Below are 26230 nucleotides of genomic sequence, written 5' to 3' on the forward strand. Positions count from 1 at the left end.
GTTTCCATGGAAACCAAAGTGCGAGGGTTGGCATGGGTATAATCTCATATGGAGTGCGTAACCCAGGTGATGGTTGCCTAGTAACAGAGGAGGGAAATGGGATGGGAGGCTACGGTGGGTCAATGACAGCGATAAGCAGGTGTGTGTGTGTCTGCCTATGTTTGTTGTTTCTCTTTCACTGTTGTCACGGGGATTTAAGTCTTTTACTCACCTTGATCATCAATACGCATGGTGAAATGTGCCAGAAGTTTGGTAAGCATTTCTATGGAAGGCCATTAGGATGTTTTGATCTATTATGAGGCCCTCAAACGGTATCTAGCCAAACAAGCAAATACTTCATAATCAATCAACAAGTGTTAACACGAGTATGATTTAATGGTTCTTGGTTTTCTTCTTTCTCTGTCAGACCCTGTACAGGTATGTTTTGGAAGATCTGTATGAGTTCCCCACCCTGGAGAAAGACCTGAAGGAGTTCCAGAAACTTCTGCGTCGCAGACAGTAAGTACATATGACAATAGTAAATATCAAAGGCGGTCCATGTGTATGCTTTTCTCTTTTCATTTATTCGTACGTACCTTCATCTGTCCTCACTGTTGTGTTTGCTTGTTTCCTAGCACTGTGGATGACTGCCCTCCAAACCAAAAGGTAAAGGGGGGCATATTAAATAAAGGTGTCATTTGGTAGACGAGCAATGATATCCTTTTTGTCAAAACCAAAGTACTAATTTCCTGATGGTGTCAGCCTATGTTAATGAGAATTACCTTCAGTCATACACTAGTGTGCATTCAGTTGTAATAATTAAATCCGAGTTGTAACCGGGCTGATACAGATGCTACAGAAGTTATGAGTGAATTTCTATATTCCGTGAACTATACAGTCTTATCACATATATTTCTTACTCTCTCTCTCTCTCTCTCTCTCTCTCTCCATCTGTCTCTCTCAGAGTAAACAAATGTATCAGCAGTTGAGTTTAAAGGAAAACTGCTTGCAACTTCGAAGTCCCCCGACTGAGACTAGAGAGGGTGAGTAACAGACACAAACACAACACGTGCACACACATAAACAGAACAAGACACACTGCCTTGAACTGTTCGTAGTCATGCATGATAGTCTCTGAGTTTTACACATGCAAATTGCTTAATACATAGTGTGTGCAGTTTTTTTTTCTGCTTGAGTACTTGACAAAATAAACTCAAGTCTCTCTCTGTAAATACGTGAATTGTTGCTGCATCTGCTTCATTATGATTTCACAGTATTTTTATGCTATTTTACTGCTTTCACTGAACATTTTCTCCTGCGTCTTCCAGTCATTTGTTGCGTGTATGTGAGTGCTGACTCCTACCTGAGTGTCCACATACACCCCTCAATGGAGGCCCACGAGCTGCTGAGGATTGTGGGTCTGAAAATGGACAGAGCAGAAGAAGACATGTTGCTCGCTGTGGTGTCGCACACTGGAGGTACACACGCACAAACACACTCTAGAAATGCATATACAGCACACAGTCAGCACGCCAACAGAGTCAGATGACATCCCTCATCAACACAGTGCAGTGCAGTTTTTGCAGATGGATCATAAACTGGATGGCATTTAACACTATTTATTACATAAAAGTCAATATTGTTGTGATATTTTTAATACGGTTGAATAGTCAGTGTTTCGGTGTGTTTGGTCAAGTGGCAGAAACAAGAAACTGGATATTTTCAACCCTGTACTTTTCATTGACTATCTTATGATTTAGCTGTATATTCTTTACTTTTCTCTCATGTACATTATTACAACTATTTGTTATTTTTAGCTAAAATTAGCTGTTTTTCTTACTGTTAGCAAAATTTTACGTTTCAGCTCTTTTTTTACTTTCAGCTAGCTTCACAATTTCAACTGTTTATGCGGTACTTTTAGCTAACGTCATAATTTCAACCATTTATTCTGTGCTTTATTTAATGTTACTGTTTCAACTGCTTATTCGGTACTCTTGGCTAACTGTGTTTTATGTTTAGTTATCTACTTTGACCATTTATCTGTAACTTAGCTCATTGTTTACACATCTCTGCTAGTTTTCAATCACAGTGCACAGTGAAGTGTTCAAGCAATATAATATGCAGGTTTTTGTTGTTTTTTTCAAATTATAATTTCTCTCTCCTTTTTTTCCTCTGTATATATTTGTCTCTACAGAGCGTCGGGTCTTACAGTCCAGCGACTGTGTGTATTCAGAGTCTTTGACCCCACAGGGGAAGCTCATGGCCTGTCGCAGGGATCTCACTGATATCTTGGTATATAAATGCACTGTTCTGTGTGTGCCTCTCATGAGCACTGATAGAAGCATGAGATGCAGCTTGCAGCTTTACAACAAAGCACAGAGATATGATAATTTAGGTATTTGCTGCTTCTGATATTGTTGGTGGACTCTTTATCATCTTCTGGCTAAATCAGGCATGAAAATGAATATTCTAATTCCTGACACATTTTCACAATGTTACAATGAGTCATGCATTATGAGGAAGCTGGAAAGACTTTTATTAACTCTGACTCAACAGCAGAAAGAAGGTGTGAGCAGCAGTTACTTTGTTGTTGCCCGACCATGACAGCAGGATTGAAAAGTGTTGTATCAGGGCAAAGTGTTGTTCTGTAACGGCATGATTTTCACAGTGGAGTTTCAGCTGTAAAACGTTAAATAATTTTGCAATAATGGGCCTTTTATGCATTTTGGATTTTGGTTTCTTGTTGGGATAGGTATATTCAGCAGCCCGTCATTGACAAACCAGTAGACTCTCTACACTGGGCCAATTTAAAAAAAAAAAAAGGTTTTAGTTAAATAGTTTTAATTAGCATATTGTCCAAGGAGTTAAGGTCAGCTGTCTGGTCTACAAATGCAGAATTGCAGTTGATATGGTGAGCATAACCAGAGTTGGACAGAACATCTCAACTTTCACGTCCACTTGTATGCAGGCTGTAATGGCTGTGTGCTATATTGTTTCCTTTGAATGGTGTGTTGTTTGAATCCCCCCCCCCCTCACTGTTCTATAGTTTATTGTGAAGGTCACAGATTGTAACTGTTATTTAGAGACAGCCACATTCCCTACATACCTGTGTGTATGCGCAGCATGTTCTGTGTTTTTTGTGTCTGTTTTGCCTTTCTATGCACTAACTTAACTTTCTGTGTGTGTGTGCAGCCTCCTTTAACGGACAGTGCTGAGCTAAGCAGGAGGCCTGTGCGACTCTTAGGTATTAACACCTGGGATGTGGCAGCTGCTCTCACACACCTGGACTGGACCCTTTTCAAATCCATCCATGAGGTACATGTTCACACACGCAAATATATGCATGTCGCATGTGCACACACTGTATAATAAATTCATATTCATGACAGAGGTTACGGGAGCATAACCATTAAAGATGCAAATGCTCTACTTGCTGGATCATGGTTTCAGAAAGTCTACGTCTTTCAGCAGAGTGGCTGTCAGTAAGAGCTGAATATTTGTGAAAATGGGGGAAGCATAGCACAAATGAAGAAACACAGGCTACAGCTTACAGCTACAGTATTTTGTGCTTGATTCCCATTCCCAACTGTGAGCACTCCTTTTTCTGTTTATATTTTATCCTGGTTTTGGACTTTACAAAAAGAGCAAGACATCACCTTGTGTGACTGGACATTTGAAAGACTAAATGCTTCATCAAATAATCAAAAATTTCATGGAGAAGCAAAATGATGTCTTTTACTCACACTCTTGCCTCCCTCCACATGCAGCAGGAGCTGGTGTACTACACCCTCAGCCGTGCTCCTGGTGCGGGCCACACGGCGGCGCTCTCAGTCCTGCTCCAGCGCTGTAACGAGGTGCAGCAGTGGGTCATGTCCGAGGTGCTCATGTGTGTATCTCTCAACAAGAGAGTACAACTGCTCAAGAAGTTCATCAAGATCGCAGCTCAGTAAGAACAGACCCTCCAAAATACATTCAAATACAAGTGCATGCATCAAACTTATTAAGATTTCCAAGCATACTGATCTTTGGTTTCTCAATGTTTTTATGTATTTGTAGCTGTAAAGCCCAAAGAAATTTGAACTCTGCATTTGCCATCATCATGGGTCTGAACACAGCAGCTGTAAGCCGACTCAACCAAACATGGGAGGTAAGTGTGTGCGTAGCTACGTTTAGTGTTTGCACATCTGTGTTTTATATCAAATTCTGACCGAATACTTTCCTTTCAGAAATGTCCGGGGAAGTTCAAGAAGCTTTTCTCTGAGTTGGAGCTCATCACGGTGAGACTTACTCAGCAGATGCAGAGATAAGACCACAGTGCCTGTTCTTGATTTGAAGTGAGAGTCAAATTTTGACATCTCTTCTCCTTTTCCATTCCTTTTCTTTCCACTCTCTTTTCTGTCCTCTTTATTACATCTTTCTTCAGGATCCATCTCTGAACCACAAAGCCTATAGGGAAGCCTTCAAGAGGATGAAACCTCCTAAGATCCCTTTTATGCCTCTTCTCCTGAAAGGTATCCTACCCCCACCCATCCCCATCCCCATCCACACACACATACGCACGCACACACACAAACTTTACTCTTTTTGGTGAGCGAATCTTTAATTCACTTGTCACCTGCTTTTAGATATCACCTTCATCCATGAGGGAAATAAGACCTTCCATGACAACCTGGTCAACTTTGAGAAGCTGGTGAGTTGAGTCAGTTGTCAATTGTCTGTCAGTGTATGTCTTTCAAAATGTCACACAGGCCCCATATTAAATGAGTGACAGGTATTACTGTCATCTTTTAACTAGTGTACATTCATACTGAGATGTGATGCATCAGCAGGGGATTGATTTATCACTTAAATGGTAAATGACATAAAAATGCAGTCATTTGGATAGCACAATTTGCCTCACATTCACCTACATACACACACACACACACAAGTTACCATGCAAGGTGCTGGCCTAACCAGCAGGAGCAAGCTGAGGTTTAGTTTCTTGCCCCAGGACAGGAGGAGCTGGGGTATCCAACTGCCAAACCCTGCGTTTGGTAGACAGCCAGCTCTACCTGCTGAGCACAGCTGCTCCCATCATCCTTTCATTTCACAGTAATTAATCAGAGCAGTATGTCACAAAAAAGAAAGAAACGTTTGAATTGAGAAAACACCAGTCAGTCAGGTTCTGGTGTGTGAGAGGAAAAACACGGCTTGCACTGCAGGTTAAGTTAGACAACCAAAAGTTGGGCTGATATTTTACCAAATATATTATAGTATGCTATGAATGAATGAATGAATCTTTTTTTTTTTTTGGTATTGCTCTGATGCACTATATGTTCTCTTAACCCAACAGCATATGATCGCAGACACGGTGAGAATGATTCGCCACTGCCAAAGTGACCAACCAGGTGAGTCTTATGAGTGAACTCAGTTAGTAGTCCTAACATCACAAATATGTGATGAGAGGCTTAGTTAAAGGGGCTCTTCTGACTGATTATCTCCCCTCTTGTGACAAACTGTTGGATGAAATATTTATATTTGGATCCTTTCATTGTGAGGAATCTACTGCCATCTGCAGCTAAGTTAGTGTGCTGCACCATCAGCTTGAGTCTGTTGGTCAGTTTCTAAGCAACCATTTCCAGTTTTTTTACTCTCTTTATATGGCCATAATACAGTGTGTTTGGACCAGATGTGTGTCAATGTGTGTGTGTTCTTGAATCCAGCAGAAAGGTCTCCTGTGTGACTAATGTGCGTGTTTTGTGTCTATCTCTTAGGCAACGAGGTAATCGGGGTCGACAGTGCAGAGGTGAGGGCGAGCGTTCAGTACCTGCACATTATCGACAATCAGCAGACGCTTTTCGAACTGTCACACAAACTGGAGCCACGTGCTTAAACATGCACACACACACACACACACAAACACACTGGAGCATGTGTTCGTGTGACACAGAGGACGCTTTGTATAGCAAAATGTCACACACTCACACATTCACCGCAACAAAATCGCAGTACCAGCAGAGGTGCCAAGTGGACTTTAAAGCGCCATATGTTCTGACACAAAGACACAGAGCTGCCTGTCGTCTAAAGGCTTTGACACCAGACGTGTTTCTAAATCCACGCACGCTCTGTGAACTGTCCACAGGAGGAGATCCTGCACAGCAAGGCGGAGATTTGCCAAACTGAGACAGTGCGTAGAGGAGGCTGTAATTAGTTTGTACAGTGTCTGTTGGACTGAATATGCCCTTGTTTTTGTTCTTGTGATGAGCTTTTTGGTTATTTATCAGCCTGTTTCCTTTTATTTTTGTTTAGTAGGACTCCCCGAGGTCAACAAGGACTTGAGAGCCTCTTCATCCTTTAAGTTCCAAACACCAAACAGTGTGTAGAGAAGTCAGGTTTGTTTATAACCTGACAACCACAACCATTACCCTCAATGATGGTCTCATGTGATTTTATCTGCATATCACATATCCACCTTGTGATGCATGTATATCCAGGATACATGTGATAGTTATTTAGGTATGTGACACAAGCAGCAGCAGCCAGTGCTGAGGCAGTGCAACACTTTATTTCCACTTTTATTTACAATCGTTTTACCTTTTCTCACTGTATAGTCTCAGTGAGTGACAAAAGGTATAACCTTAACAGTGTATTGTATCTGTGTAAGGTTTATTGACTGACTGTGTTGTGTTTAAAACACTAAAGCTTTCCTGAATTTGCCAGAGTTTGAATCACCATTAATGAACAGTGAACAGTTATTGCTTCTCCTTTCTGTTTTAGAGTCCCGGTTGACTTTTGGTCAAACAGTCCTCATGCCCTCTTCTCTATGATGTTATTGTGTGAATAGATATAGTTAATTTTACGTTGTATATAAAATGGACCTATACATTTTTCAGTGCCAAATGTCACATTGAGTCCTGCAGCATAGATGTATTGTCGAGCTCTTGATTTGCTGAGGCACCAGTGTCTTTTTATCACAGTTTGATTTCCTTGAATGAGCACTGGAATGACGTCTGGTCCTTGATCATGTAAAGCAGATCTGACTCCTAACAGAGATCCTTTCTGACAGTACGATGAGTGATTTCAGGATGGTATCCCATTCACCCTGGGTTGCTATGGAAACACAGCCCCATAATAGAGCTATTTTTCTTTCTTTTTCAATCCTTTGGTTGTATTATGTTATCAGATAGTTAAAAACACTGCACCATAGACCTTTATGAAGAAATAGCTTTATTCAACAAAATTATGTTCATGGGGAAATTTTGAAATTGATGATTCATTCTTACTGACTGAAAAGATCACTTCCTCCAGAAGCGGTCTTGTATAACTTGTGTGGAAACCAGCACAGGGTGTGGCCATAATGACAGAAGCACAAACAACACTGGCAACGCTGTCTGGTTTTGACAGCTTACATTCTCCCCTCCATTAAACCCTAAATCCCCTCCATTAAGTCTTCATAGTACAATTACCAGGAAATAAAATGCAGCATATGATGAGGGGATTTATTCAGAAATTGTACATGAAAAATAATGATACATACAAATTAAGAAAAGAAACACGCCCTTTACAGCTACGAGCAGTTTTTATCTGACTAACCTTATAAGTGTTTCTGTTATATTTCCTTGTTCTTTATCTGTTTGTGTGTAGTCAGGCACTTTAGTGGTACATTTCTGCTGAGTAGGAGGAGGAGGATTCCTAAATGCATGTCTTTGTTTGGATGCTTGTCAAAGAAGGGGGGGGGGGGGCGTGCAGGTCAACACTTCTCAACACGAAGCCTTTCAGATCACAGAGCTGCTCCTCTAAAACATCTTCAGTTGCTTACAAGAAAAAGATGGAGGTGAAGACTCCCTTTGAAACATTTTTCTTGAGTTATGAGCTGCTCAGTCTTCGTCCTTTTATCAAAACAAACACTAACCTGTTGCTGTCATCAACTCCTGCTGTGGATGTTCTGTCAGTGAATGTGGAGCCAGTTTCATGGACATTCTTACAGTCACCCAAAACTAACAACCCCAAACAAACTCCAGAGTGTGTTGGATTCAGCAACAGTGTGTTTCTGTGCTTTTGACTTCAGCTTTTTAATTGTAAGAGAAAAACTGTTATTCCTTCCCTTCAAAGTTGCACAGTCTTACTTTCTCATTTTAACGCTTTTTTGTGAAACCAATTCAGCAATTCTTTGACCAGCTGGAATTGACAAATCAGCTCCATGGTCTGTTCATATTCAGTGTCATAGAAAGGTTCTTGGTAGTCATTTTGACTATGAACCTGTACATGATGCACACATGCACAAACACACATCTGCTCAGTGTGTTCAAAGACCTAAATAATTGTGCTATACTAGTTATTTATTGTAATATATTGTTTATTTATGTATTTTTGAGGTGACAAAAGTTGATGTGCCATGTTCAGAGGTTCAAAAATGTAAATGTAAAGTTCATTCTTGGGAAGATGTTTGTGGTTTGAGGCTGCAGATCCGGTATGTAAAAGTACCTGTTGTTATGTTTTGTGGCCACTAGAGGGCAGCAGAGGAGAAAAATGATGCTCATCTCTTTGCACTGGTGTCAAATGTCGTAAGGGACAGGAAACCAACAGAAAGGTGTATCTAGAGTTTTATCAGTGGTCGTCATGACTGTGTAATGTTCAGATTTTTTTTAAAGCAATGTTGTTCAAAACCTGTTTGCATGTTAAAAGAAAAAAAGGTTCACAATGCAAAAGAGGACTCTGAACTTTGTACTATTGTAATATTGTTGATGTGTAAATATATGCCCATGTTTGCTATGTTATTATTATTACTATTATTATTATTTATAAGTTGTAAATGAAAGAATCATCAACTATAAAGCAATACGTCTCCCCTCATGTCCTCTCAACCATCTGACAGCTGAAGCCACACGTCTTTTCTAAAGCTATGTTTTACTATGTCGAAATATGACTGAAATGAATAAATTACAGGTTTTATGTGACATCTCAGTTGGACTTGTGGTCTTTTTTTGACTTATGTTTAGACACTGTGTGGTTGTATACAACAGAAAGTGTTTGACCAACTGACCAATCATATCACTTCAACAGTCCAAACGCCCTCTATGAAGCATATAAAAGACGATGGTCATTTAACTGAAAACTGTTCCATCATCAACCACGGCACAGAGCTGAAAGGAATGACTACTCTCCCCTCTGTTTGGGCCCTTTGCACAACCTGTAAATGAAATAGTTCCATATTTCTGATTCAGCCGGTTGTTCAAATGACATTGAACCTGAACAATAGATGCAAATGTACACATGCATGTGTCACTATGAACAGAATTCATTTCTTGAATCTCATGAATACATACCAACCTTAATGTCAATAATATAGGACTTTGTTTTCTTGTCAGGATATAAAGTTCATTTTGATAAATCAAACTTGGCTTTTGATGCAACATTTGACCAGGGCACATGGGATTGAAAAGTTCCTGACATTTCTGTGTAACAGATAACAGAAGTAAAATGGCCTGTATCATATAATAATATGGAGATAGTGTGGAAACTTTTACATCCTTGTAGTCAGTAAGGAGTCCGGATTAACTTTTATCCAAACACACTAATAATTGTGGAGTTATGTTGTTTTGGTTTGAATAGATTTTACAGGCATTAATTTCACACTGTAATTAACAGGGACCTCTACATTTTCCAATGTGCAGTTCAGCGGTTTAACATTTACTTAAAATTTTATTACAAGTGGACAAGAGTCATAAAGTCAGCAAACTGACTGCCAGTAGTGTATTTACCTAAAGTTTGGTCACATTAGCCACCAAGATACTGAAGTATTGATAGCTACTACCGTTTGTTAGATAGATTGTATTTGTGTATTCCTGAAGTGCTTGTATATGCAGAAGAAGACACATTTCGTACTCAGCAGGCTGAGACAGAAGGTCTGACACCAGCATACTCTGTTTTATTTTGTAGTTGTTCTCCTCTTGTGTCCTGTTGAGCTTTTCATTTCCTTTCCTTGTCTGTTTTCCCTCCTTTTTTGATTGCTTGCCCCACCCTGAGTGTTTTCACCTCCACCTCACCCTTTAAATACCTGTGCTCTCCTTGTGTATTTTGTTAGTTTGTCTGTCTCTTATTCCCTGTTTCCTTATTCTTCTGAGTCCTGTGCTTCTCTGTGAACTCTGTATTCCTTCACTTTGCCTTTTACTACTTGGACTCCCAGTCTCCTAGTTTGCTATTTTGGATTATTTTCTTTGTTTGGACTATTATTACCTGGATTCCCAGCCGCCTTTAGTTTGTCTCTGTTCTTTGCGAATAAGTTCTTTTCATTAAAGTTTCTTTTCTCACCTATTCCACATGTGGCAGTTTGCATATTGGGTCCTCCATTTGTAACTCTTTCCAATTGGTTGATGACACGTGATCATCTGAGTTTGTGTTGGAGAGATGTAGCCGACAGTGAGACCCTGTATCCATGTTTATTAGTCAACCGTTGAACTGCTGGCGGGGGCCTTTAGGAGGCTCATCTGGAATCCAAATCAGATATGAGACTAATCAGACTGAACTGTTTGTAGACAACATCTTCCTTATTACCAACAAAAGCATATAATAAAGTGTCAGCCAGTGATATCACACCAACAGTGCATGCAAACACCCTCTCTGAAACATATGAAAGAAAGTTGCCTTTCAACTGTAAGATTCTTCAAAACATCCAGCAGCACACATTTTGTACTCAGCAGGCTTAGACAGAAGGTCTGACACAGCATACTCTTGTTCCTCTTCTTGTTTGGCCTGGCTCTGAATGCAGAGTCTCCTCCAAAAGGCCTGCAAGTGAAGCTACAGTGTAGAAATTGTCCCATGTTCTGGTAAAGCTTCAACGGTCGCCGCTACAAGTGCGTCGCCTCACGTTTAACCTGGGCTGATGCAGAACTTCAGTGTGTGTCAGAGGGAGCCAGCCTGGTGCAGGATGGATGTGGTCTGATGGGTCTGCAGGACAGCCAGACAGCCATCAAAGACATGAACAACACACACAAAAAAACTTGAAATGAATTGTTCTCATACATGCAGATTGTTTGTGCTCCCCACACAGCTTGTCCTCAGCCAACGAGAAGGCTCTAACTGATGATTTCAGCTTTTCTTTGTCCGTGTTTTACAGTTTTATAAGACAATATTTGTTAAGATACAGACCATCTAAAAAGAGGCACGTTGGATAAATATAAATCCAGAAGTAAATTTACCTGAATCATACAAGCATTTAGAGATAGTAAAAATGCATTCTTTGATTCAATTGATTTGATTAGGCTGGTATACTTCTAACCCAGAGCCAATGTCATTTTTATCCAAACACAACTTAATGATCATTGGGTTGTGATGTTTTTGTTCACATAGATAATAATAATTTTACGTTGTAATTAGCAGGGACAAGTGGACAAGAGTCCACTGTGTGTCCTGGAATACTTAAGTAGAACACGGAGAAGTAGAATACGGAAGTAGACATAGAACACTATGTCATAACTTGTGTGATTGCAGTTAATTATTGATTTTATTGTAATCTTTTCTGACTCATGTCCACACATTGTGTGGATGTGTACAACTCAGTGTTTTCCAAGTGGATTTGACCAATGATATCACACCAACAGCGCGACCAGCCTCTCGGAAGCGTATAAAAGAAATGAGCCTCTCAGCTGTTTCTACAAAATTCTTCAAAACATCCAACATTGCACATTTCGTTCTCTGCAGACTTAGACGCAAGGTCTGACGCCAACATGCTCTTGTTCCTCTTCTTGTTTGGCCTGGCTCTGGCTGCAGAGTCCCCTTCAGGTGGCCTGCAAGTGATGCTACAGCGTGGAAACTGTCCCACGTTCTGGTACAACTTCAATGGTCGCTGCTACAAATACGTCTCTACACATCTGAGCTGGGCTGATGCAGAACTACACTGTGTGTCAGAGGGAGCCAACCTGGTGTCTATCCACAGTCTGGAGGAACAGACGTTTGTCAAAGACCTAATCAAGAACTTTGACCACAGTGAGGGATATACTTGGATTGGACTCCATGACATACCAAGAGAAGGAGGATGGATGTGGTCTGATGGGTCTGCAGTCAACTTTACCTTCTGGGCACCAGGAGAGCCAAATAACAACCAGGGTGGAAATGAAGACTGTGCTCACCTCAACTTTGGCACCAACAGGAAATGGAACGACATATGCTGTGATTCAACTTACCCCTCTGTTTGTGAAAAACGCATAGCCTGTTAAATGAAAAGGTTTCAAATTTCTGATTCAACCAGGTCACTGTGCACCTGCTGGTCTGAGGACATGCATTAAGCCATTACGTGTTGGTGTGAACAGAAGTCGTTTAACTAAGCTTTCATGGATGTTTGACATTCAGACAGGAAACTCCAGTGGCTGATCAAAGAGAAAATTTCTTCCAAAATTTGCAAATGTCACCAATCTTGAATTTCCCTCGGGATCAATAAAGTATCTATCTATCTATCTATCTATCTATCTATCTATCTATATTGATTCATGATGATATATTCTCCATTGGTTGTATCAAACACACTGTTAAGAGAATTAGATTTAAAGCCACACAGAGTAAACACAATGACAGTTCAATCCACTGATTTCTACATCCAGCAGGTTTAGTGTAGATTTATATTTTTGTGTATTTGCACCTCTGCTGCTATTCATCATCCTCTGTGTGTGTGTGTGTTCATTAAATTTATGTCGGAGGATTCAGCATAATCACTAGGACACCTGGTATCCAGTCGAATGTTTATCTCTTCATATGAAAAAAAAAGAAGAAAGAAAACCAACTTTGGCACAGATTTGAAATGGAATGACAATTGCAATTGTGTTACATGCACTACATTATGTGTGCACAGAAGTTATTTCATTAGCCTTCAGTCTCAAGAATGTTGGATACTAAATGATGACTTCAATTGTGTGTCAAAAGAAATATTTCCAAAGCTTTTGAATAATCCCAGATTTTTCTTTTCTGTATTTTACAGTTTTAAAGCACAATATTTGTTAAGATACAGGCCAACTAAAGAAGACACCTTGGACTTTTATAAATGTAGATGTAGATTTACCTAAATCATAGAAACACTTAGAGATAATGTAAAGAAATTGTTTCTTCCTCTGTTTGTGCTCATGTCTGTGTTGTTCAATAGTATGATGATGTTTGTAAGTGCTGTTACGATGCAATAAAAGTATAATCATACAGTAAAACATTGATTGCTTGCCCCACCCTGAGTGTTTTCATCTGCACCTCCACCTCACCCTTTATATACCTATGCTCTCCTTGTGTGTTTTGTTAGTTTGTCTGTCTCTTATTCCCTGTTTCCTTATTCTTCTGAGTCCTGTGCTTCTCTGTGAACTCTGTATTCCTTCACTTTGCCTTTTACTACTTGGACTCCCAGTCTCCTAGTTTGCTATTTTGGATTATTTTCTTTGTTTGGACTATTATTACCTGGATTCCCAGCCGCCTTTAGTTTGTCTCTGTTCTTAGCGAATAAGTTCTTTTCATTAAAGTTTCTTTTCTCACCTATTCCACATGTGGGAGTTTGCATATTGGGTCCTCCATTTTGTAACTCTTTCCAATTGGTTGATGACATGTGATCGTCTGAGTTTGTGTTGGAGAGATGTAGCCGACAGTGAGACCCTGTATCCATGTTTATTAGTCAGTCGTTGAACTGCTGGCTGAGGCCTTTAGGAGGCTCATCTGGAATCCAAATCAGATATGAAACTAATCAGACTGAACTGTTTGTAGACAACATCTTCCTTATTACCAACAAAAGCATATAATAAAGTGTCAGCCAGTGATATCACACCAACAGTGCATGCAAACACCCTCTCTGAAACATATGAAAGAAAGTTGCCTTTCAACTGTAAGATTCTTCAAAACATCCAGCAGCACACATTTTGTACTCAGCAGGCTTAGACAGAAGGTCTGACACAGCATACTCTTGTTCCTCTTCTTGTTTGGACTGGCTCTGAATGCAGAGTCCCCTTCAGGTGGCTCCAGCTCCCCCGCGACCCTGACGGATAAGCGGTATAGAAAATGGATGGATGGATGGATGAATTGTTCTCATACATGCAGTTTTGTTTGTGCTCCCCACACAGTTTGTCCTCAGCCAACGAGAAGACTCTGTCTGATTCAAAACACTGACTTTCCTCCATGATAACGCATTAAAAGGATACGAAAATACATCATGTGTGCAGAAGTAATTTAACCACCCTTTAGTCTCATGAATGTTGGAAACTAACTGGTGATTTCAATTTCAGTTTTTCTTTGTCCATGTTTTACAGTTTTATAAGACAATATTTGTTAAGATACAGACCATGTGAAAAAGGCATTTTGGACAAATATAAATCCAGAAGTAAATTTACCTGAATCATACAAGCATTTAGAGATAGTAAAAATACATTCTTTGATTCAATTGATTTGATTAGGCTGGTATACTTCTAACTTCTAACTTAATGATCATTGGGTTGTGATGTTTTTCTTCACATAGATAATAATAATTTTACGTTGTAATTAGCAGGGACAAATGGACAAGAGTCCACTGTGTGTAGAAGTAGAACATTTTACTATGTCATAACTTGTGTGATTGCAGTTAATTATTGATTTTATTGTAATCTTTTCTGACTCATGTCCACACATTGTGTGGATGTGTACAACTCAGTGTTTTCCAAGTGGATTTGACCAATGATATCACACCAACAGCGCAACCAGCCTCTCGGAAGCGTATAAAAGAAATTAGCCTCTCAGCTGTTTCTACAAAATTCTTCAAAACATCCAACATTGCACATTTCGTTCTCTGCAGACTTAGACGCAAGGTCTGACGCCAACATGCTCTTGTTCCTCTTCTTGTTTGGCCTGGCTCTGGCTGCCGAGTCCCCTTCAGGTGGCCTGCAAGTGATGCTACAGCGTGGAAACTGTCCCACGTTCTGGTACAACTTCAATGGTCGCTGCTACAAATACGTCTCTACACATCTGAGCTGGGCTGATGCAGAACTACACTGTGTGTCAGAGGGAGCCAACCTGGTGTCTATCCACAGTCTGGAGGAACAGACGTTTGTCAAAGACCTAATCAAGAACTTTGACCACAGTGAGGGATATACTTGGATTGGACTCCATGACATACCAAGAGAAGGAGGATGGATGTGGTCTGATGGGTCTGCAGTCGACTTTACCTTCTGGGCACCAGGAGAGCCAAATAACAATGATGGAAATGAAGATTGTGCTCACCTCAACTTTGGCACCAACAGGAAATGGAACGACAGACCTTGTTCTTATACTCAACCCTCTGTTTGTATTTCTCGCCTAACCTGTACTTAACAGCTGAGTCAGTGTCATATTTCCTGTATTTCCTATTGTTGCTCTCATAATTGCATTAATAATATCATCTCCACTCACTGTACAAAAAGTATACTACTGAGTGAATTAGAATTAAAGCCACACATATTCAACAAAATGACTGGTTCCTACACCCTGTAGGTTTGTGTACATTTACATTGTTGTGAATCTGCACATCTGCTGCTGTCTGTCATCTACTGTGTGTGTGTTCATTCCATATATGTTTGGCAGCTTGACATAATCACTAGGATACCTGGGATTCAGTAGAATGTCGGTTTATTCTCATGGACAAAAAAACTTTGGCACAGTTTTGAAATGAATTATTCTCTTCTTATTCTCATACATACAGTTTTGTTTGTGCATATCACATAGCTTGTCCTCAGCCAACGAGAAGGCTCCACTTGTTGCTCCGTGGTGACACATGAAAAAGACACAAAAATACATCGTGTGTGCAGAAGTAATTTAACCAGCCTTCAGTCTCATGAATGTTGGAAACTACAGTAACTGATGATTTCAGCTGTGTGTCAAAGAAAATATTTCCAAAGCTTTTGAATAATCTAAGATTTCTCTTTTTCCATGTTTTCCGTGTTCCATGATACAGCCCATCTAAAGAAGGCACATTGGAGTCATATAAATCCCGAAGTATATTTACCTGAATCACACAAGCATTTAGAGATAGTAGAAATATGTTCTTTCTTTGATTTTGCTCACCTCTATTTTGTTTAATAATGTATCCTGTAGTACAGAAGTATTTCAGAGGGAATAAATGAAATGATTAAAATGAATGGAATATTTTCTTTGCATGAAAATATTTATTGTTTAACAGCATCCAAGAGTTATTGAGGATTTATCCAATGAAAAGCTTTGTGATCAAAATCAAAGGAAGAGACAACAGGTTCACGGAGCAGTGATGGCTTTTGATGCATCACTTTGCCAGTGATATTAGTGACTTGGTCTAAAGAGGAAAAGGTACATGAGATTGAAAGATTCCTGTGGAACAGATAACAGAAGTAAATAGCCTGTATCATAGAATGATTTATTGACAGTGTAGTAACTTTTAAATCCTTGTAGTCAGTTTAGAGTCCGGATTAAGTTTGATCCGAACACACCTTAAAGATCATTGGCCTATGTTATACACAACACACTACGTTGCTGTGCACAACTCAGTGTTAAAATTTATTTAGCAAAATATATTTTCCTTTTTATAGGTGTAGTTTGTTAAGTAATATCATATTGTTCATAAGTATTGTCAGGGTTCAATAAAAGCATAATTCTAAAGAACAACAAACACTAGTTCTCCTGAATGTGCAACAGTGCAATTGTTTATGAATAGTTTAGTTATTGCTCGCCTTTAATTTACTTGATTTCATTTCAGAGCTGTGGTTTATTTTTAAGATAAGATAAGATAAGATGAACTTTATTGATCCCGCAGTGGGGAAATTCACTTGTTGTGGCAGCTCACAAGGACAGTAGAGGAGTGCAATAAGCAAAGAGTGTGCAAAAACAGTTACAAAAGAATGTAGAGGTAAAATAAATTAACAATTTACAAGGTAAGTAAAACAGTACACTATAAAGCTATATATACAAGTCCTCATAAGGGAAGAAAGAGGACTAGACCATAGAAATATACAGTCTAACAGCAGCGGGGATGAAAGACCTGTGGTAGCGCTCCTTCCTACACTGAGGGTGTAGCAGTCTGCTGCTGAAGGAGCTGCTCAGAGTCTCCACTGTCTGATGCAGAGGGTGAGAGGTGCTTGGCTAACATCTTCCTCTAACCAGCCAAACATTCTTCATGTACGTTTCTCCCTGAGCTACAAAGTTTTTGGTACAACAGGTAGTGATTTTACATTCTAACGTGAATAATTTGGACTTAAACTTTGTCAGCGGTAAATATTGAGTATATTATAGGACATATAGGACATATTGAGTCCTGCAGCACAGATATACTGTAGAGCTCTTGGGTTGTTTATAAATGAAAGTCTTTTTTTCCCACAGAATTGTATTTCCTTGTCTTATCTACTGAATGATTTCCAATCTGTGATCATGCAAAATGAATAAGTAATCCACCTCTTCACAGACAATAATGAAATAATCATTTAAAGATAGTGTAGAAGCTTGCCAGAGTTCAAAAACATTTATTTCCTTGTATCAATGCTAGAGTCCAGGATTACTTTTTATTAAAACACACCTTAATAATCATTGGGTTATGTATTATAAGCATCTTTATCTGTTTGTGTGTAGTCAGTCACTTTAGTGGTTCCTGTTGAGTAGGAGGAGACATCCAAAGCCAAGATTCCTACATGCTATGTAGCGATGCATGTTTGGAAGCTCGTGTGTGTGGGGGGGGGGATACAGGGCGTACAGCGATACAGTAGAAATGTTATTGCCACAAGTGTTCACAATAATCTCAACACGAAGCCTTTCAGATCACAGAGCTGCTCCTCTAAAACATCTTCATTTCCTTACAAGAAAAAGATGGAGGTGAAGACTTGTGGTATAATTTCTAAATAAGTTGTGGTGAGCTAAAGTTGTAGTATGCAATGCCATATGATAGCATGAAGTAGTCATGTTATGTCCCGATTTCCACTGACAGAAAAGCAAGATGCAGCTGTATTAAAAAGGTACAACTGTTTAAGGGCCTGTAACTATGGAAGGTAAAAACTGTAGTTGTGAACCGTTTATGATAGTGAAACACTGTCACTGTCTAGAAAAACACTGTCTAAGTAACCTCATTATTATCACTGTAAGCCTTAAAAGAATATCTTATTGTAATCTTGCATAAAGCAATTATTTTTAAAAAATCTTAAGGCCTAGAAATAATGGTGTCTGTGGCTAGCTGTGACTTAGGTTAAAACTGGAAGTCGGGCCAGGAGAAGAGAAACATTGGTGTAAACTGTACTTAAGAAGTAATTAAAATAAATAAATAAATTAGTGGAAGGACCCTGGAATAAGACAAGCAGGTGCAAGATAAATCAAAAATAATGGCCTGGGGAAAGTACCCAGCTAACCCAGGGTGAGCTAACCTAATGGTGTACAATGTCCCCAACTGACCCAGGGCTGACCCAGGGCAAAAAGATGACTTAATGGTGTAAAAATAGAGATGGTAAAGGGATGGACAATAGGCGTGGAAAGGGCTAAACCTTAAGGTATATAAGGTGAAGCCTCAAGCCATTTTATTCAGAGCCCTACAGTCTCTTTATACAGCTGAGCACCGTTTAGTGTGTTGGATTCAGCAACAGTGTGTTTGTTGTGCTTTTGAATTCAGCTTTTCAATGGCAAGAGAAACACTGTTACTCCCTCTCTTCAAAGTTGCATAGTTTGCACATTTGGGGATTTTCCAATGAAGAGCTCAGTGCCAAAGTCAAGGGCAGAGATAACAGGTTTATAGATCGATGATGACTTTTGCTGCCTCACTTGGCCAGTGATCTTAAGGTGAAGGATGCATGGCATTGAAAGTTTCCCGGCATCTCTGTGGAACAGATAACAGAAGAAAATATACCTGCATGATACAGTCATGTAGGGATAGAGCAGTCATTTGTACTATAATTTTTTTTGTTCCCATAGGTTATAATGATTTTTACATTGTAAATAGCAGGAATCTAAACATCTTCTAATGTGCAGTTTAGCTGTTTAGCATTCAGCTAAAATGTAAATACAAGTGGAGAAAAATCATAAAGTCAGCAAACTGACTGCCTGTCGTGTATTGATCTAAATTTTGGTCAACCACAAAGATACTAAAAGCTTTTTACTGTCATAATTTGGCTGAAAGGAATTAGATATAGGCTCTGTCTGACATCTGAGGTGAGCTTGTGAACTTTTCTGACTCCTACCCACACACTGTGTGGTTGTGTACAACTCAGTGATTGCCAAGTGGATTTGACCAATGATATCACACCAACAGTGCAAACACCCTCTCTGAAGCGTATAAAAGAAATGAGCCTTTCAGCTGGTCACTGTTCACCTGTTGGTCTGAGGACATGCATTAAGCCTCTACAATAAAGATACAAATGTGCACTTCTATCTGTGTGTGTGTGTTGGTGTGAACAGAAGTCATTTCATTAAGAATTATACAGTAATTTGACTGTATAATTCTATGGTCTAGTCCTCTTTCTTCCCTTACGAGGACTTGTATATAGCGTTATAGTGTACTATTTTTACTTACCTTGTATATTGTTAATTTATTTTACCTCTACACTCTCTTGTAACTGTTTTTGCACACTCTTTGCTTTTTGCACTCCTCTTCTGTCCTTGTGAGCTGCCACAACAGGTGAATTTCCCCACTGCGGGATCAATAAAGTTCATCTTATTCTTATTCTTAAGCTTTCATGGATGTTTGACATTCAGACAGGAATGAAAGCCCTTTAAACAAATGAAGTGGACTGATACAGCATCATGGCAAAGTTTGGTCTTTGGAATGGTTCTACTAACTTGATTAAGTTGATATACTGCTGACCCAGAGCCAGTGCCCTGGTGTCTTGGTTTGAAGTGTGTATTAAGTTAGTTTCCTGTTTTATTTTGTAGTTGTTCTCCTCTTGTGTCCTGTTGAGCTTTTCATTTCCTTTCCTTGTCTGTTTTCCCTCCTTTTTTGATTGCTTGCCCCACCCTGAGTGTTTTCAGCTGCATGTGGTTCCCTCACCCTTTATATACCTATGCTCTCCTTGTGTGTTTTGTCAGTTTGTCTGTCTCTTATTCCCTGTTTCCTTATTCTTCTGAGTCCTGTGCCTCACTGTATTCCTTCAGTTTGTCTTTTGAGTGATTTCCCTGTTAGAACCTTTACTACCTGGACTCCCAGCTGCCTTTAGTAAGTGATACATCTTGTGACATCTGAGGTGAGTTTTCTGACTCCTACCCACACGCTGTGTGATTTTGTACAACTCAGTGTTTGCTAAGTGGATTTGACCAATGATATCATACCAACAGTGCAAACGGCCTGTCTGAAGCATATACATTTCAGTGGTGAGTTCACGGCCACGGTGGGTGATGTGAGTGATGAGAGGACGGATGAGGTTGTGAAGGTATTGCAGTGACTGTAACGAAAAACGATAAGGCTCATATAAAAAGTCGGGACAGGATGAAAAATTACCCAGACGTGCTCGGAAAATCCTCGCCCGACGCAATCACATTTCTCTGTGAATCAGTATTGCTTCTTCGTCTACAGGCTCCTCCAGAAACAGACACTCGATTTTTGTAAACTTAGCAGGTTCGACGGAGACGCGGTGAATAAGGAAACGGTTCAGGCTTATGTTCCGTAAAGGGGAGGAGTCAGAGACAAACTCGGGGTTTCTGGGATAAAACCTGCTCCCGACCAGGTTATGTTCACAGACTAAGTTACCGCGGTAACAGACTCCGACTATGAGTTACCTCGCTTTATGAAACGGGCTTAACTTACTCCTGAACTTACCCCGATCTCAGGGTTAACTTACCTCGCTTCTTGAAACGCTTAACTCAGGGTTTCGCTGATTTCAGGCTTAACATACTCAGAGTTTCCACATAACCTGCTTCATGAAACGCGCCCCTGGTATCCAGTTGACTGTTTATCTCTTCATATGAAAAAAAAAAGAAAGAAAACCAACTTTGTCACAGATTTGAAATGGAATGACAATTGCAATTGCGATACATGCACTACATTATGTGTGCACAGAAGTTATTTCATTAGCCTTCAGTCTCAAGAATGTTGGATACTAACTGATGACTTCAATTGTGTGTCAAAAGAAATATTTCCAAAGCTTTTGAATAATCCCAGATTTTTTTCTGTATTTTATAGTTTTAAAGCACAATATTTGTTAAGATACAGGCCAACTAAAGAAGGCACCTTGGACATGTATAAATGTAGATTTACCTAAATCATAGAAACACTTAGAGATAATGTAAAGAAATTGTTTCTTCCTCTGTTTGTGCTCATGTCTGTGTTGTTCAATAGTATGATGATGTTTGTAAGTGCTGTTATGATGCAATAAAAGTATAATCATACAGTAAAACATTGATTGCTTGCCCCACCCTGAGTGTTTTCACCTCCACCTCACCCTTTATATACCTGTGCTCTCCTTGTGTGTTTTGTTAGTTTGTCTGTCTCTTATTCCCTGTTTTCTTATTCTTCTGAGTCCTGTGCTTCTCTGTGAACTCTGTATTCCTTCACTTTGCCTTTTACTACTTGGACTCCCAGTCTCCTAGTTTGTTATTTTGGATTATTTTCTTTGTTTGGACTATTATTACCTGGATTCCCAGCCACCTTTAGTTTGTCTCTGTTCTTTGTAAATAATTTCTTTTCATTAAAGTTTCTTTTCTCACTTATTCCACATGTGGGAATTTGCATATTGGGTCCTCCATTTTGTAACTCTTTCCAATTGGTTGATGACATGTGATCGTCTGAGTTCCTGTTGGAGAGATGTAGCCGACAGTGAGACCCTGTATCCATGTTTATTAGTCAGTCGTTGAACTGCTGGCTGAGGCCTTTAGGAGGCTCATCTGGAATCCAAATCAGATATGAAACTAATCCGACTGAACTGTTTGTAAACAACGTCTTCCTTATTACTAACCTTATGAATCCATACCAGCCTTGATGTTAGCCATACAGGACTTTGTTTCCTTTATTTTAAATTTATTTTAATGAATCAGCGGATGTGTTAATGTAACATATACCAAACTAGCCTGACTTCCTTTTCCTCGACATTGTTGTACCTATGGATGGCTGTGACTCCAAGAGCATTAAGAGATTCATTCAATTGTTCATTTCAAACTGGGGTAAAGAGTTATTTGGGTTTATTTAGTTTGTTCAATGAAGAGCTCAGTGACAAAATCAAAGGAAGAGACAAAAGGTTCATAGACCAGTGATGCAGTGCATCTGGAAAGTATTCACACCGCTTCACCTTTTCCACATTTTGTTATGTTACAGTCTCATTCCAAAATGGATTAAATTTCTCCCACAAAATACCTCATAATGACAAAGTGAAGCAAGGTTGCTTGAATTTTTTGCAAATTTCTTAAAAATGAAAAACGAAAATTGTAACAAGTACTTCGGTATTCACACTCTTTGCCATGACACTCAAAATTGAGCTCAGGTGCTTCCTGTTCCTTCCTGTCCATTGATCATACTTCAGAGGTTTCTACAGCTTGAGTTGAGTCCACCTGTGGTAAATTCAGTTGATTGGGCATGATTTGGAAAGGCACTTACCTTTCTATACAAGCCCTCACCGTTGACAGTGCATGTCAGAGCACAAATCAAGCCAGGAAGTCAAAGGAATTGTCTATAGCCCTCTGAGACAGGATTGAGTCAAGGCTCAGATCTGGGCAAGGGTACAGAAAGATTTCTGCTGCATTAAAGGTCCCAAAGAGCACAGTGGCCTCCACAGTCCCTAAGTGGAAGAAGTTTGTAACCACCAGGACTCTTCCTAGAGCTGGCCGCCCAACTAAACTGAGTGACAGACTCAGGGACAGCTTCTTCCCCAGAGCTGTTAAAGCAATAACCCCCCTACAGTGAAACACTCATGCACATAGTCTGGCACTAAGTGCACTTTGTTTTTATCTACCGCACTCTGTATTTTGTACTTTGCATTTTATATTTTTATATTTTTTTCTAAGGTGTGCAATTTTAATTTTTTCTATTTATAAGTGTGTTTTGAAGCTGAGAATCTGCACAAAATTTCGTTATGCTTGCATAATGACAATAAAGACTCTTGAATCTTGAATCTTGAATCTTGATTGGGGTAGAAGGGCGTTAGTCAGAGAGGTGACCAACAACCCATTGGTCACTCTGACAGAGCTCCGGTGTTGCTCTGTGGAGAAAGGAGAATGTTCAAGAAGGACAGCCATTTCTGCAGCACTCCACCAATCAGGCCTGTATGGTAGAGTGGCCAGGATGAAGCCACAAAATTCTCTGGTCTGATGAAACAATGATTGAACTCTTTGGCATGAATGACAAGCGTCATGTCTGGAAGAAACCAGGCACTGCTCATCACCATACCATTCCTACTATGAAGCATGGTGGTGGTAGCATCATGCTGTGGGGATGTTTTGCAGCAGCAGGAACTGGGAGATTAGTAAGGGTTGAGGGAAAGATGACTGTAATGTACAGAGACGTCTTTCCTGACGACCTGCTCCGGAGTGCACTGGACCTCAGACTGGGGCGAAGGTTTATTTTCCAACAGGACAACAACCCTAAGCACACAGCCAGCATCACAAAGGAGTGACTTCGGGACAACTCTGTGAGTGTCCTTGAGTGGCCCAGCCAGAGACCAGACTTGAACCCTATTGAGCATCTCTGGAGAGATCTGAAAATGGCTTTGCACTGATACTCCCCATCCAACCTGATGGAGCTTGAGAGGTTCTGCATTGAAGAGTGGGAGAAACTGCCTAAAAAGGAGTGTGCCAAGCTTATAGGATCATACTCAAAAAGACTTGAGGTTGTAATTGTTGCCAAAAAGGCTTCAACAAAGTGTTGATCACAGGGTGTGAATACTTATGTAAATGTTATATTTTTGTTTTCTTTATTTTTAATAAATTTGCAAAAAAATCAAGTAAACCTGTTTCACTTTGTCATTACGGGATATATTGTGTAGAATTTTGAGAGGGGGGGGGGGTGAATTTAATCCATTTTGGAATGAGACTGTAACATAACAAAATGTGAAAAAAGCAGAGCAGTGCGAATACTTTCCAGATGCACTGTAGCTTTTGATGTATCGTTTGGCTAGAGATCTTGGTGACTTGGCTCAAAGATGAAAGGTTACTTTGAATTGAAAGGTTCCTGGCTTCTGTGGAACAGATTGCAGAGGTATTTTGACCTACATCATATCATTGTTTTGAGCTAGTGTAGAAACAGACCTTTGTTAAGAAGTAGCTTTATTCAACAAAATCATGTTCATGGGGAGATTATGATGAGTCATTCTTACTGACTGGGAATATCACTTCATTCAGAAGAGGTGTTTTGTAAATTGTGTGGAAACCAACACAGGGTATGGACAAAATATTGAAAGCACAATGGCAAAGACTTTTTCTGTTACAGTAAGGCTGTGTTGGTTCACTCACCAATTAAACTTACCACTCCAACATTGGCTCTAATTATTGACAAAGTCAGCAATTCTTTGACCTGCTGGAGCTGATAAATCAGAGCCAAGGTCTGTTTTTATTAGTGTCATAGAAAGGTTCTTGGTAGTCATTTTGTCAGTGAACCTGTACATGGTGCACACATCTGCTCAGTGTGTTCAAAGACCTAAATAACAGTGATATACTTGTTATTTATTGTAACATATTGTTTATTTATGTTTTTTGAGATGAAAAAAGTTCAGAGGTTAGGAACTGAGGAAGCTCATTCTTGAGAAAATGTTCATGGTGGAAGGCTGCAGGTCTGGAATGTAACTGTACCTGTTGTTATGTTTTGTGGCCACTAGAGGGCAGAAGAGGAGAAAGATGATCCTTATCTCTTCGCTCTGGTGTCAGATGGTGTGAGGGACAGGAAACCAACAGAAGGTGTATCTAAAGTGTTATCAGCTGTTGTCATTACTGTAATGTTTCTTATTTTTAAGATGATGTAGTTTAAACTTGTTTGCATGTTAGAAGAAAAAATAACAAAAAGTTCACAATGCAAGGGAGGACACACTGAAGGTTTTGTACTACTGTAATGTAATATTGTTGATATGCAAATATGTGCCCATGTTTGGTATGTTGCTGTTATTCCTCTTCTTTTTCTTCTTCTCCATCCATCCCTCCGTTGTCTGTACTGCTTGGAGGGGGTTGGAGCCTATCCCTACAGCTGACTACGGCCGAGAGGCGGGGTACACCCTGGACTGGTCACCAGTCAATTGCAGGGCTGACACACAAAGACAGACAACCACACTCACACAGTCACACCTGGGAGCAATGTAGAGTAGTCAATTAACCTAATGTGCATGTTTTTGGTATTGCAGGAGAAACCTGGAGTACCTGGAGAAAACCCACGCAGGCACAGGGAGAACATGCAAACTCCGCACAGAAGGGCCCAGACCGGGATTTGAACCTGAAACCCTCTTGCTATGAGGGGACAGTGCTAACCACTGCCCTTTATCCCTTTGCCCTTAGTTATTATTGTTAGTTGTAGTTGTTATCATCATCAGTAGTAGTCGCAGTATTGTTGTTGTTGTTGATCAGTTGTTGTAAATAAAAAAAATAGTCAACTACAAAGCAATACTCTCTCATCCTCTCAACCTTCTGACAGCTGAAGTCGAATGTGTTTTCTGAAGCTACGCTATGTCAAGTTAAGTTAAGTTAAGTTAGTTTAGTTAAGTTAAGTTAATAAATTACAGGTTTGACATGACATCTCAGGTGGGCTTGTGGTTATTTCTGGCTTATGTTCATGTACCACAGAAAATGTTTGCCATGTGTATTTGACCAATGATACCACACCAACAGTGCAAAGTTGCAAGAAGATATTGATTATTTACCAGGATCCACAGTACACCTACTCTTGTAACACACTGAAATTAATAGGTATTTAGGGATTTACCAATGAAGAGCTCAGTGCCAAAGTCAAGGGCAGAGATAACAGTTTTATGGATCGATGATGACTTTTGCTGCCTCACTTGGCCAGTGATCTTAGGATACATGGCATTGAAAGTTTCCCGGCATCTCTGTGAAATAGATAACAGAAGAAAATATACCTGCATGATACAGTCATGTAGGGATAGAGCAGTCATTTGTACTATATTTTTTTTGTTCCCATAGGTTATAATAATTTTTGCATTGTAAATAGCAGGAATCTAAACATCTTCTAATGCTAATCTAATTAGCATTCAGCTAAAATGTAAATACAAGTGGAGAGAAATCATAAAGTCAGCAAACTGACTGCCTGTCGTGTATTGATCTAAATTTTGGTCAACCACAAAGATACTAAAGATACTACTTTTTACTGTCATAATTTGGCTGAAAGGAATTGGATATAGGCTCTGTCTGGCATCTCAGTTGAGCTTGTGAACTTTTC

At 39.7% G+C, this 26230-nt stretch overlaps 3 protein-coding genes across 3 annotated transcripts in view; all 3 read left to right on the forward strand.

Annotated features, from left to right (window-relative positions):
* rapgef5a (Rap guanine nucleotide exchange factor (GEF) 5a) overlaps window positions 1-8918 on the forward strand; it is a 43935-nt gene extending 35017 nt beyond the window's left edge. The window contains exons 14-26 of the mRNA XM_046417573.1: window positions 407-498; window positions 615-645; window positions 944-1022; window positions 1308-1457; window positions 2174-2271; window positions 3172-3294; window positions 3747-3925; window positions 4036-4126; window positions 4206-4256; window positions 4403-4490; window positions 4605-4669; window positions 5315-5369; window positions 5736-8918. Of these exons, the coding sequence (XP_046273529.1) occupies window positions 407-498; window positions 615-645; window positions 944-1022; window positions 1308-1457; window positions 2174-2271; window positions 3172-3294; window positions 3747-3925; window positions 4036-4126; window positions 4206-4256; window positions 4403-4490; window positions 4605-4669; window positions 5315-5369; window positions 5736-5854 (1221 nt within the window). The 3' untranslated portion in view covers window positions 5855-8918. The remainder of the gene's footprint in view (window positions 1-406; window positions 499-614; window positions 646-943; window positions 1023-1307; window positions 1458-2173; window positions 2272-3171; window positions 3295-3746; window positions 3926-4035; window positions 4127-4205; window positions 4257-4402; window positions 4491-4604; window positions 4670-5314; window positions 5370-5735) is intronic.
* Window positions 8919-11604: 2686 nt separating this feature from the next.
* Window positions 11605-12418, forward strand: LOC124074291 (lactose-binding lectin l-2-like). The gene has a single exon (XM_046417025.1). It carries the CDS (start codon window positions 11688-11690, stop codon window positions 12174-12176), a length of 489 nt encoding a protein of 162 aa, XP_046272981.1. The 5' UTR covers window positions 11605-11687; the 3' UTR covers window positions 12177-12418.
* A 2278-nt stretch (window positions 12419-14696) lies between these two features.
* Window positions 14697-15400, forward strand: LOC124074290 (lactose-binding lectin l-2-like). Its single transcript, XM_046417024.1, has one exon. It carries the CDS (start codon window positions 14776-14778, stop codon window positions 15262-15264), a length of 489 nt encoding a protein of 162 aa, XP_046272980.1. The 5' UTR covers window positions 14697-14775; the 3' UTR covers window positions 15265-15400.
* The last annotated feature ends 10830 nt before the right edge of the window (window positions 15401-26230 follow it).

Source organism: Scatophagus argus, chromosome 17 (assembly GCF_020382885.2).
Source record: "Scatophagus argus isolate fScaArg1 chromosome 17, fScaArg1.pri, whole genome shotgun sequence".
NCBI classification, from domain to species: Eukaryota; Metazoa; Chordata; class Actinopteri; family Scatophagidae; genus Scatophagus; species Scatophagus argus.